The sequence below is a fragment of the Podarcis bocagei genome, assembly GCF_964188305.1.
Source record: "Podarcis bocagei genome assembly, chromosome: 5".
In the NCBI taxonomy this organism is placed as follows: Eukaryota; Metazoa; Chordata; class Lepidosauria; order Squamata; family Lacertidae; genus Podarcis; species Podarcis bocagei.
Window position 1 is genome coordinate 64,234,943 of NC_138129.1, and position 13,819 is coordinate 64,248,761.

General features: G+C 45.1%; 1 protein-coding gene across 3 annotated transcripts in view; it reads left to right on the plus strand.

Moving 5' to 3' along the window:
* The window catches only part of ROR1 (receptor tyrosine kinase like orphan receptor 1), a 166,168-nt gene that overhangs the window by 147,722 nt on the left and 4,627 nt on the right, over positions 1 to 13,819 (plus strand). For all 3 annotated transcript variants that reach the window (XM_081193688.1, XM_081193687.1, XM_081193689.1), the window contains exons 5-7: positions 5,035 to 5,162; positions 6,678 to 6,995; positions 8,252 to 8,497. In XM_081193688.1, coding sequence (XP_081049814.1) covers positions 5,035 to 5,162; positions 6,678 to 6,995; positions 8,252 to 8,497 — 692 coding nt within the window. The remainder of the gene's footprint in view (positions 1 to 5,034; positions 5,163 to 6,677; positions 6,996 to 8,251; positions 8,498 to 13,819) is intronic.

A 13,819-nucleotide genomic window follows, 5' to 3' on the forward strand; every position in this document is an offset into this window, starting at 1 on the left:
GTGGTTCTCCTCAGGTGCCAAAATTACTTGAGCTGGCCCTGACTGCCCAACCTGTTTTCAAGGTTATCCAGGCCATCATAAGAACTAGAAATTTTCAGGTTTTGTTTCTAGCTTTTATTGTAGTTTTGGTTTTCTGGATTTTGGTTTGTTTTTAGATCTTAACTGAGATTCTCAGAATATCAGTTTCTGCACCTGGTGCCAAATGAGATTAACAGCCTCATGCTGTACCGACTGAGCTATCTCAGCAGCTAATGTTCACATGCTGATGCAGCAAGCACATGAAATACAGAGGCTTTCGTACAAAATACAAAATCCAGTAGCATGCACAGTGCTCAGCATTGAGAGCCATAGCCTCGTGTTGAGTTGTAGCCAACTAAATTATACTCATTAGAATTCTACCCGTTAAAATGGATGAACCTGTATTATGTCCATTAACTTCAATAGATCTACTCTGAGTAGAGATAGCATTGAATACACCCGTTGTACAGATTTCTTTATCCTAAGTTTGGCAGGCTAGCCATTCTCCAAGGGAAACCAGCATAGCTCCATCAAACAAAAAAGCAAATTCTAGGTGTTTCTTGCCATTTTCATAATGTGAGCTTATGAGCTGTGGTTCATGTTCAAAAATGATGTAAGAAAGCTGCCAGGAAAGATCCAAGCAGTGTTATCAATGCTGTTCCATAACTGGTAACAGCTGCTGTTGATCTGACAGCAGCTACCATAGTTTTGTGCCTCCATGCAGAGCTGGAAAGGAAACCACTTCTGGAAAGGAAGTGATTACTGCAAAACATTAATATGCAAAGAAGGAGGTTATTTTCAGAGGGCTAGATTTGGCCCGTTCTCACTACCAGCACTGGGTTTGTTATCTAGAATTGTTGGCTGTATGGCTACAGAGTGGCGAGGGCTGTTTGTATTTACCTGGACAGCCTACTCGTCTGTATGACCAAGAGCTTACCCAAAATATTTTTATATACTAAACATGCAGCCAGAATTGTGAATTCAAGGCAATATCCTGAAAACAGTTACTTGGAGGGGGTTTTGTCATCTAGTCCAACCCCCTGCAATGCAGGAATCTCAAATAAACATATTTAGGTGTTGGCCATCTGTCATGGATGCTTTAGCAGTGAAATTACCTTGCTTTGTTCACTGAAGAAATTGGATTTTTCATTATCTATTCTTCTAAGGTATCATATGAGCCATTAAATTATGTCAACATAGCATTATTATAGCTGTTTTATTACTTTATTTTGCTTTTTGATTCAGATAACTCATGTGAAACTACCTGCATCTTCAGTCAATAACAATGGGATCCTTATGGGATTGTGTCATTATCTAAAAGATTCCAGTGGACAGTAGATTTGGTAGTGACCACACATTCGGAAAGATACATTTTTGCAGTTTACAAAAGTGTAGTCTAATGTACCTGGTACAACATGCATTCAGACAATGTAGTGCCATGCAGGCTTTAGAAATATCACTTTATAAGTGGACAAAGCAAAAACCTAAGTTTCAGAACTGCATCTTAATATTATTTGTTTGTTTGTTTGTTTGTCTGTTTGTTTGTTAGATTTATATCCCACCATTCCTCTCAAAGAATCCCTGGCCACATATTAGCATACTTCAAATAATACAAAAACAGTATCTGAGATAATTTTCTCTCTCTCCTTCCAAAGTAAAATATAAGCTCTGAATTTCCAAATTTTTGAAATGAAACAGAGTGAGCATGTATTTTGTTTTAAGTTGGACACAAGTAACCATTTTGTACTCTTTTGGAAAGTATGACGGAATATTATTTATCCATTTGCATTAATGTTTTCTTGCCAAGCAAAAGCTTTTACATTTTACTCCACATAGAGTTGGAACAACATTACAGAATATGGCAGAGAGTTTAAGAATATGAAAATAAATCTTATGGTTCTAATACATGTGTGTTGGTATGTTCTGCTATATATAACATTAAAATTACCTATCTGAAAGCCCATAAAAATCTTACCCAATTGAACAGACTCTTTGCCCTCGTTTCATCTCTAGTTTTGTAAATCAAATGAATGCATTTCTTCTCAAAGTTCCTTCTATTTATTTCTTCTAAATTTAAAGCCCACTCACTTTCTCTGGCATGGTGCAGCATTTGCATCCTAGTGCATCTCGCTGCCATTGCCAGGTCACTTCTACCATCTCCCAAATGGCCAATGGGAGATGTCATATCCTCTCCCAGAAACCACAGATTTTTTGAATTTGGTCCCACCCTTAAATTGGACCAATAGCAGGCAGCCCTGGAACAGGAAGTAGGAGTCAGACATAGCTGACTGGACTCTTCACTCAGGTCTTCTTCCAAGCCATAAATTCCAACAGCCATGGTACCCAGCTCCTCAGTTAGAGCTGGATCTCCCTCCCTCCCTTCCTGTACAGCAGGACTGTGACTCCAAGGGGCAAGTCAAGGGTATGACTTTGCTATGGAAGTACAGTGGTACCCCGCAAGACGAATGCCTCGCAAGACGGAAAACCCGCAAGACGAAAGGGTTTTCTGTTTTGGAGGCGCTTCGCAAGACGAATTTCCCTATGGGCTTGCATCGCAAGACGAAAGCCCATAGGGAAATGCTGGCGGTCGGGAGCAAAGACTTTCGCCCACAGCCGGCCTTCAGAAGAGGACCTCTTCTGAAGGCCGGCGGAGGGCAAAAGTCTTTGCTCCCCCCCCCCCTGCCTTCCCCCCGCCTGCCCCGGGCGATCTTAAAATGCTGTTGGGCGGGAGCGAAGCGTTCGCTGCCGACCCCCAGCATTTTATAATCTCCAAGGGACAGCAGAGAAGTCTCTGTCCCGGGGAGGTTTTAAAATGCTGGAGGTCGGGAGCGTTCGCTGCCGACCCCCAGCATTTTAAAACGCTGTTCCGAAGCGGGGGGCGGGAACAGCTGCCCCAGCCGCCCCACTTCGGAACGATGTTCCGAAGGGGGGAGGGGAGCGGGAACAGCTGCCCCATCCGCCCCACTTCCGAACGATGTTCCGAAGGGGGGAGGTGGGGCGGGAACAGCTGCCCCAGCCGCCCCACTTCGGAACGATGTTCCGAAGGGGGGAGGTGGGGCGGGAACAGCTGCCCCAGCCGCCCCACTTCGGAACGATGTTCCGAAGGGGGGAGGGGGGGCGGGAACAGCTGCCCCATCCGCCCCACTTCGGAACGATGTTCCGAAGGGGGGAGGTGGGGCGGGAACAGCTGCCCCAGCCGCCCCCCTTCGGAACGATGTTCCGAAGGGGGGAGGTGGGGCGGGAACAGCTGCCCCAGCCGCCCCACTTCGGAACGATGTTCCGAAGTGGGGAGGTGGGGCGGGAACAGCTGCCCCATCCGCCCCACTTCGGAACGATGTTCCGAAGGGGGGAGGTGGGGCGGGAACAGCTGCCCCATCCGCCCCACTTCGGAACGATGTTCCGAAGTGGGGAGGTGGGGCGGGAACAGCTGCCCCATCCGCCCCACTTCGGAACGATGTTCCGAAGGGGGGAGGGGGGCGGGAACAGCTGCCCCATCCGCCCCACTTCGGAACGATGTTCCGAAGGGGGGAGGGGGGGCGGGAACAGCTGCCCCATCCGCCCCACTTCGGAACGATGTTCCGAAGGGGGGAGGTGGGGCGGGAACAGCTGCCCCATCCGCCCCACTTCGGAACGATGTTCCGAAGGGGGGAGGTGGGGCGGGAACAGCTGCCCCAGCCGCCCCACTTCGGAACGATGTTCCGAAGGGGGGAGGGGGGGCGGGAACAGCTGCCCCATCCGCCCCACTTCGGAACGATGTTCCGAAGGGGGGAGGGGGGCGGGAACAGCTGCCCCAGCTGCCGGGCTTCGTAGCGCTGCTGCAAAGCCGGGCGGGGGGGGGGGAACACCTTCTGAAGGCGGGCAGGGGGCGAAAGTCTTTGCTCCCCCCTGCCTGCCTTCCCAGGGGCTTTTAAATCGCCCCGGACAGCGGAGAAGTCCTCCGCTGTCCGGGGCGATTTTAAAATGCCGCCCGCCAGCATTTTAAGATCCCCCGGACAGCGGATCTCCTCCGCTGTCCCAGGGTTTTTTAAAATGCTGGGGGTGGGAAGAAAAGCCCTTGTCCCCCCCCCCAGCCTTCAGAAGAGGTCCGGGGACAGACTGTCCCCGGACCTGGCCTGAAGGTGGTTTCCCTAGGAACGCATTAATTGATTTTCAATGCATTCCTATGGGAAACCGTGCATCGCAAGACGAAAAACCCGCAAGACGAAGAGAATTGCGGAACGAATTAATTTCGTCTTGCGAGGCACCACTGTATCTGGTTGCCATATTTGGGCCCGGGACAAAATGGGGTGAGTCTGGGCTTTTTTATGCCTAACTCATAGCAATCGTCACAACGTTTGGCAGATTAGGCATTGGGTTGGATCCTTGGTCAGGGTCAGAGGGGGGTGAGCTGGAAGTCTCCACCTGCCCCCCTTCTAGGAAGATGGGAACCCCTCTAAAGGGATCCTAGGGGAGACACTTCTTTCCAAATGCCCAGGGTTTTACTTGCCCCATATCTGATGTCAGGTATAGGACAGGTGAATGTGGCTCGGCCAGAACTACCCTGCAGGCCAAATGGGGAGGCCTGGTGGGCCTAATTAGTCGCAAAGGCTGGAGATTCCATAGAACGGAAATAAACCTTGCTGTGAAATGCTGTTTCCCAAGAAGAAGAAGAGTTTGGATTTGATATCCCGCTTTATCACTCCCTTTAAGGAGTCTCAAAGTGGTTAACATTCTCCTTTCCCTTCCTCCCCCACAACAAACACTCTGTGAGGTGAGTGGGGCTGAGAGACTTCAGAGAAGTGTGAGTGGCCCAAGGTCACCCAGCAGCTGCATCCCAGACTTTCTATGGCACTCGTAGCTTGAGGCAACTGTAGATCTTTCCAGCTTTGAATATTATTGTTTACTCACACTGTATATTTCTATATGCTGCTTAGTTTCTCCTGGTCCTTAAGGTTCCATGGCACCCTACTTCTTTACTGAGAACAGCCTCTACAGTGCTCATCAGAGTGTAATTAAGTTGTGTCTATTTGATTTTAGTGATGAATATGAAGAAGATGGATTTTGTCAGCCATACAGAGGGATAGCATGTGCAAGGTTTATTGGAAACCGAACCATTTATATGGAGTCCTTGCATATGCAGGGTGAAATAGAAAATCAGATTACTGGTATGTAAAGTTTGCTTCTGTTTTCAACTAGATTGTCATCATTCTTGACCTTACCATAATCTACACTATAGCAAGCTTGCTTGGGATTTAGAATGTTTAATGTACTCATAGGCAGCAGAATATATGGTTAGCTCTGTGTAAACATATTCTTAAGGAAAGAAACATTACAACTTTTGGAAATGCTACCATGAAAACGAAACTGATGCTTAAAAAGATGTAAAATGAAAATATATTTGTATATATTTTTAAGCTTCATCAACTGTGTGTGTATTTTTACAACCATTTAACTTTATAATATATACAAAGGCTACAGACAAAGTTACTGGTGCTTAAGTTCTATCGAAAACAGAATGGTAAATTTATAATGACTTAACTCCAGCTGCATTAAAGGGGTCTTCAATGTCACTAGGGGTGAAGTCCAGTTGGTTCCCGTTACAAAAGGGCTTTTGCTCCTGTGAACACCTCTGCTAATAGAAAAGGATGGGAGATTATTATTGCTTACTCCTCCTCCCTGCAGGCCCCAAGTAACTCCCCCCCCCCATCAGCTCCAGAGAGTTGGAGAAACCTTCAGAACAGTGTAGAAAACCTTCTATGCAGCAGCTGTAGGGTTCTTTTGTTAGTGAAGGTGGCCACAGTATCAAAAGCCCTTCCGTGAGTTGTGAAGGCCATCAGTTGGATTCCACCCAATGTCTGCTTTATAGACCAGTGTCCCTTAAAGCGGGGCTTCACAATTTGTCAGTCAGCCCATCAAACTCAGGCCTTGTATTGTAACTTGCTAGTTGCTTAACAACTACCCTGTTTCAGTTCCACACAGGCAGCAAAAGGAGAACGGAGTCTATAGCACGTGACCTTCAGCATGGTCAGGTCACAATTCATGCAGTGTTGTCAATATTCAATGTGAAATAAGTTTTGAAAATTTCAAACAGACTTTCATCTCCACATAGATAGACTTCCCATTACGTATCTTATTTTGGAAGTGGTTAGGCCATGGGTAAGCAAACTAAGGCCTGCAAGCTGGGTCAGGCCCAGTTTCCTTCTAGATCTGACCCGTGGATGGTCCGGCAATCACCGCGTGGACCGCCAGCGCGCGTTCTTTCCCTCTCCCTCACACGGCGGCATCGCCTCCTCTCTCCTCCTGGCTTCTCCCTGCTCTGCTTAGAGGAGGAAGGGGGCTGGGCTTTGTTGGTGTCAGCAGCAGCAGCGCTCGAGCGGCCACCATTTTAAGCAGCCTCTCTCCGGAGCCCTTTTGCGCGCCTCTCATCTTCCCGCCACTGCCAGCCCCTGCCACTCGCAAGACACAGGTAAGCAGCCACCGGGGCTCATGGTGCTCTTGCATCATTTTTTCCCCCTTCAAAATATAGTCTGCCCCCCCCCCCAAGGTCTTAGGGACAGTGGACTGGCCCCCTGCTGAAAAAGTTTGCTTACCCCTGGTTAGGCTATGAACAAGAATTATGGTGCTGAATATGTCACTTCACATTGTATTGCCTAAACTTTTTTGGTATGTGTATATTACAGCTGCCTTCACTATGATTGGAACGTCCAGTCATTTATCTGATAAATGTTCCCAGTTTGCCATTCCTTCACTCTGCCATTACGCTTTCCCATACTGCGATGAGACTTCTTCAGCTGCAAAGCCACGGGATCTGTGCCGTGATGAGTGTGAAATTCTGGAAAATGTCCTTTGCCAAACTGAGTACATCTTTGCAAGATCCAACCCGATGATTCTGATGCGTTTAAAGCTGCCTAATTGCGAAGATCTTCCACAGCCTGATAGCCCAGAAGCTGTAAATTGTATCCGCATTGGCATCCCTATGGCAGATCCGATCAACAAGAGTGAGTGATAGCTGTAAACTTGATGTATTGCATACAAAATATCCTACCCATCTTTGGATAGGACTAAACGTCAAGAAGAATTAGTAATATGCTTTGTGGTCACAGAAGTTCATATTTTCAATTACTAGCCTGGTAGGAAGCCCCATTCATTATGCCAGAATCCATCTTCCAATGCACCCAGCCGCTTGTTTGGATTTAGTTTGCAAGCTGCTTATTTAGAATACAGTGGTACCTCAAGTTAAGAACTTCGTTCATTCTGGAGGTCCGTTCTTAACCTGAAACTGTTCTTAACCTGAGGTACCACTTTAGCTAATGGGGCCTCCCACTGCCGCCGGCGCGCAATTTCTGTTCTCATCCTGAGGTAAAGTTCTTAACCCGAGGTGCTATTTCCGGGTTAGCGGAGTCTGTAACCTGAAGTATCTGTAACCCGAGGTACCACTGTAGTGCATTTCAAAATATAAATTACCGTATTTTTTGCACCGTAACACTTACTTTTTTCCTCCTAAAAAGTAAGGGGAAATGTCTGTGCGTGTTATGGAGGGAATGCCTACGGGTGGCATGCCTACGGATTTTCCTCCTCTAAAAACTACGGGCGTGTTATGGTCGGGTGCGTGTTATAGAGCGAAAAATACGGTAACTATTATTATATTTTAAACTGCTTTTTGTACTATTCTTACGCCAGTTAGTGTCTGGAATCCAAAGCCTTGCTCATTAAAATCCCCATTAGCCATTCCATTAAAGTAAATAGCACTACTAATGGTAAGTAAAGACTTCTTAAAGGGCCAAAGGTTTCTATGCAGTGCTTCTTTGCTACATTAGTAGGCCTGACTCCAGACACTGAGTAGAGTTCATGTTAGATCACAGACTGATTAGAATTAACATAATATCAAATGGCTGTATTTCTAAGATAGCGCAACAATTGGATCTCACAGCCGCTCTTTTCTTTCATGCCAAAGTAAGGGATTAATTTCAGGTTTCCAGGGCAGTTTTGATTTCTTATATGTCTTTTATTCTAAAATATTTGGGATAAGTGTTTTTTTATTTAATTCCCGAAACCTAAACTTTGTATGTTCTCAAGTATATGAATGAATAGCAAGCCTAGCATTATGGCCTCTGCAAATTGAGAACCTGAATTAAATTGAAGGACACGGGTCAGCACAATGATACTTTCTCTCACTTTCATGTTCTTACACCAATCAGTATGTGCACAATACCCCTCTGATTCACCACAATTGAACTGCTGTTGTCATTTACAGATCACAAATGTTACAACAGCACAGGAGCAGACTACCGAGGGACAATGAGTGTCACAAAGTCTGGGCGACAGTGCCAGCCATGGAATTCTCAGTACCCCCACACGCACACGTTTACTGCTGTGCGATACCCAGAGCTGAATGGGGGACACTCCTATTGTCGAAACCCAGGGAATCAGAAGGAGGCTCCATGGTGCTTCACCTTAGACGAAAATTTTAAATCTGAGCTTTGTGACATCCCTGCCTGTGGTAAGTGTAGTAGAACTCTCCCATTTTGAAAGGGAAGCCCAAGTCTGGGTGTAGCAAAAGGAATTCTCAAAAAACCACAGTTGACACAATGATGAGCCATGCCGAGGGTTCAGCCCTACAACAAAGATGAATAAGGTGCAGAGAGTTGAGGAGGACTCATATTCTGCTGGTGAGCACCGTCAGGAGAGGTGTGGATGAGGAACACGAAGGCCTGAAGGCAAGCGACATTCCAGGCTTCATTATAATTACAAGAGTCTGATGGATCGTGTCTATCTTCTCATTGTTGGACTTCAAAGAGTTTGAGGCAGGGAAGCTTTCTTAATACTAAGCAGCATCCACAATTCCTGCGTTTGATGGGAAACATATTGGATCTCCATGGAAGCTGCTGGCAGATTCTGGGAACTGTGAGACCACACCAGCATGCTTATCAAAAGAGACCCATACACATACAAAGAAACATATTCACTTTCTACAGTTGCCCATGGGCTGTGTTGAAATTGCTTCTTGTGGCTGACATGCCAGTTTTACCACCCATGTTGTTGTGAATTCTGCAGCTTGATACTATTTCCCCATCAGGTCTATAGTGCATGTGTCTGACTTCAATTATTATTTTATCAGCTTAGATGTTACTAAAAATAGCTATGTAAAAAGTAAGATGCAAAGCAGCCTCTCTGTTCCAGAAAAGTATATTACTTCGAACTGGAGAATTTTCAGATTACCATATTTTTCGCTCTATTAGACGCACCGGACGATTGGATGCACCTAGTTTTTAGGGGAGGCTCCCCGCTCCCCTGCAGAGACTTCATCCCGTGGCTAAGCCAGAAGCTAGGACAGCCAGCGGGATCCCGCTCGCTGTTCTGGCTTCTTCTTTAGCCGCACGCAGCCTCTCCGGCCGGGAGAGGCTACGCGCAGCTATGGCTTAAGTCAAGACAGCCAGCGGGATGGATCCCACTCGCTGTCCTGGCTGCTTTAGCTGCACGCAGCCTCTCCCAAGGGAGGGCAAGGGGAGCCTTCATCCCCTGCCCAGGAAAGGCTGCGTGTGGCTAAGGCTCCCCCAAGAGCCGCGCTCCCTTTAAAGAGCGCGCAGAGTGTGTGTGCGGCTCTTGGGGGCTTTTCCGCAGCTCCACGCAGCTCTTTAAAGGGAGCGCTGACAGAGCCTCCCGCCTGCATTCGCTGCATAAGAAGCACACACATTTCCCCTTACTTTTTAGGAGGGGGAAAGTGCGTCTTACAGAGTGAAAAATACGGTAATATTTGCACTGTTCAGCATTTTGAAATGTGTACAATGTTACTGAAGTGTGACGTATCTTAGGACTGTAATGTCCCTAAACAGAATACTCAGAATTGATGGCCGGTTGAATAAGGAAACTCACTTGATTGAGATCTATTCAAAACTAACAAGGCTTTGTAGTATTATTATAATTCTACATAACTGGTGAATAATTTGTGCATGAAGCTTCAGAAGAAAGGACACTAAAATAATCTCAGCTTGCCTGGAGACTCCTGATGTACAATAGCAGGAGTAAGATATTTTAGATTGCAAAAGTGTAAACATAATGACTATGATACTATGGTGGTAGTGAAGTATTCCCAAAATTTCTGCTTCCTCCCTAAGGAAAAGAGCCACCAAGGACAGGTAGGGGAGGAGAATACCCCCCCCCCCGGTATTCTAGTTTTTTTATAGTTCCACTCTCCTTAATAGGCCCAAGAAGTTCTGAAATAGACGTGAAGCTGCCAGCTAAGGTACAGTGTTACGATTGTATCTACCAGTACTAGCTAATTTTAACCATAAGCAGCTCCTGCCTGCCACCTTCTGATGTGAAGTTATATAAAAAGGGAAAGCAAGAATATAAGGAGTGATTTTTCTCTAATCAACCCGTACCTAGGAATGTATGTTTTACATACGTTAGCTAAGCTTAGCAGGCATACATACTTTTGCCGGCCTTCATGTCATACCGAAATATAGTACTACATATAAATATATAAAACTAATGTGTGCTTTAAAGTCTTACCAGACTATGGGCTGGTTCATACATGAAGCTGCCAGACCGAGAAAAAACATTTATTAAAGCAGGAACAAGCAGTGAACTTGAGCACCTCTCCCACACACACACCTCTGACTTCTGGTTTATTAAATTACAGTTTCCCATGACTTCTGAACTGAGAAACTGCCTTATCACTTAAAGGGATCTCTACAAACCAAGATTGAACTGTGGTTTGCAATTGTGGTTTGTTGTGAGCACTTAAACCAGTTTCTTGGTCCAGATGTTATTCCAAGCCATGGTTTAACAAACCATGAAATCATACAAATGTAAGAGCCCTGCTGGATCAGAAGAAAGGTTCATCCAGTCCAGCATCCTTTTCTCACAGTGGCCAACTAGATGCACACAAGCAGGGCATGAGTACAACAGCATTGTCCTCACCTGTATTCCCCAGCAATGCGTAGTTATGATACTGGAGGTAGTAGTACACAGCCATCATGACTAGTAGCCCTCGATAACCTCCCCTGAAGTTCAGTTCTGCTCCATCAAAACACAGATTGCTGAACTGAGAACGTTACATTCAAACTGGGACAATAGGTTTCCAGAACACTTCTCTACAAGATAAACTCCTGAATGTGTTTAACAAACTTCCGATCCTACAGTTATAATTTATCCAAAGGATAAAATCACCACAGCCCTTAAAGCAACCCTGAAAGTATTTTAAAAGTTCTACTAGTGAGCACTGATCCGTAGCATGGATCTTACTTGCATATTCCTGTGAAAAATATTGGCTGATGAAAAATATTGGCTATCACGAAACAGTAGTATCATTCCAGAAACACTGTCCTTGAGACTTTTCAGACGTCTTCTGTTGAAACCTTCAAATATGACAGGGCAGAATAAAAGGGAATGTCAAATACAGCTAGAGTTGAACTTAAAATGCTTTCGAAACATGTACTTCCTTGAGCTTCAGCATATGCCTCCTATCATGTACTTCTTTCTGTTATTAAACAAGGAGGGAAAGAGGTGAAATGTTACTACAGGTTTTGCTGCCAAAAATTCAGAGTGTCTGTTCTTTTCTTATCCTTGAAAGATTCATCAAATGGCTGTGATGGTTTTGGTCTCTCTCATCTTTCATCACTTTGCTACATGTGGCTTCTTTGACTTAGTAGTTCGCATCTTCTCTTCCGACTTGTCTGACTTTGCTGTCAAGATGTGTCAGCCTAATGTTCAAGCTCCCACTTACCTCTCTGGGCAGGGCTTGAACTAGACCAGCATTTGGTTTTTCTGGATGGAACCCCCAATTCTTTTGGCAGCATGCCTTAGTGGCCAGCATTTGTTATGGCTGCTTCAGGAGTGAGTGGGTGGTGGGTGTCAGCAGTGATCAGCTGTTTGCAATCCAGGAGTGATGTGTAGTCCCCATGAGGTTAATGTTCTTGCAGGAATGGGGAAGACCATTATCTTTTAATATTGGAGAAATTAAAAAGATAAACTCACAGCCTTAGGCATTTAAAAAAATGGAAATAGAAACATTTGTATTACGCAAACAAGCATCTTACAAGAGAGGGAAGTTTCCATTAACTTCCTCCCCCCCCCACACACTCCAAAGTGTGCATGATCAAGAACAAATAAGAGCAACTCTCCTCCTATTACAGTATAATATCTACATGCACCTCTCTTTCTTTCCAATGGTTTGGGGGGGTGCAGGTAGGAGTTGAGAATACCAGAAACAAAAAGGAAATATGCCATATAAAAACACAAGATTAATAATTAAGGAGGACTAAATGGAGTGCCTGGCGTGCTCTGGTCCATGGGGTCATGAAGAGTCGCACACAACTAAATGACTAAGCAACAACAACAGCAAAATAACATTCACACACCACTACCATCCCTCCCAGAGGATCTTTCAGGGTGTTCCCTTCCTCCACCTGGCATGCAAGACTTAGGTGTACATAAAATGCCTACAACAGATGTAAGTGGGTCTCTCTCTCTGTTGCATGGCTTGCTTACTCAATTGCAAAAGACAGAAGAGCACCAGGCTGACCTATTCTAAGTGGGCTTTATGGCACACTTGGACACTTGGAAAGTCCGAAATGCCACCTACAACAGTAGGCTCTCTCAACTCTTTTGTCACCTGTCTCATTTCCTTCCTTCCTTCCTTCCTTCCTTCCTTCCTTCCTTCCTTCCTTCCTTCCTTCCTTCCTTCCTCTCTCTCTCTCTCTCTCTCTCTCTCTCTCTCTCTCTCTCTCCATCCTCCATTCCTTCCTTCCATCCTCCATAAGCAGCTCCATTCATTTTCTCACCATGAAGCATTAGGGTCTTCTGAACTCTACACAGAATGTTACTCAACACCTTTGGCATTTTTTCAAATATTTTAAAAAGAACAACACACCCAAGAGTGGGAGATATAAACCTATCGATGTATACAATGGAAGCCTATATGGCATTCTTTCTCAGCACTTGTCACATTCAAACAGTGCCACTAATTAACCAATGGATGGCACACAAAAATCCTAATGAATCAGAGAGCCAGAGATTAAGAGTTGTACTTTTGCCCATACTAGAAAAGCACAATTAGAACTACTTAAAAGAAATTTGAGAACTAGCCTGCACTTGAATTTTAGGAATGAAGTTCATGTCACAGTTAAGATAATGCAGTGCCTCATTCCTTCAGGGTTCTAAACTCTAGTATCTGTTGGCTCTCTGAAATAGTATACATTATCTATGTGGCTTTTTCTGAAAAGATATGGAAAACATTCCACCCCATTTGGTTTGGCCAAGGCATTGTATACCTGTCTGGCTTCCCAAATATGTTGGCAACTTTTCAGTATAATCAAAAAGTCTCAGCCAATTTTTGTGTGTGTGGAAGGCATTGAGAGGCACCTAGCCCATTTATGGGTTATAGCATTGGCACCACAGATGGACATTTTTGTGATGTTACTTACGTAAACCCACTCTCTGCAGAGAAAACAATTGGTTCCCCTCACCCCGTTAAGGCAGTTTTGAGCTACACAACTGCTGCTCTGCCAAAATACAGCATTACAGAAACAATTAACTATGCACCAAGCTCTTGTTTTTCTTAATGTCTAATCTATCTGATTACAGGGCAACCATAGCCAGTTTGGGTGGGTATCTATCTTTTTGGTCCAGGTTATCTAAATTCTTTGTCATCTGCTGTCAAGTTTTTCCTAAAGAATACCTTTGCCATGTGTCAGGCCTTTTAGAGAAGCATGAAATCCAACACTAATGTGAATATAATTATTTGTTGGGGATTTAAAAAATGTTCCTCCAAGTGCACTTCATACCCCATGGTTTCTGAATAAATTCTTATGATAATGGT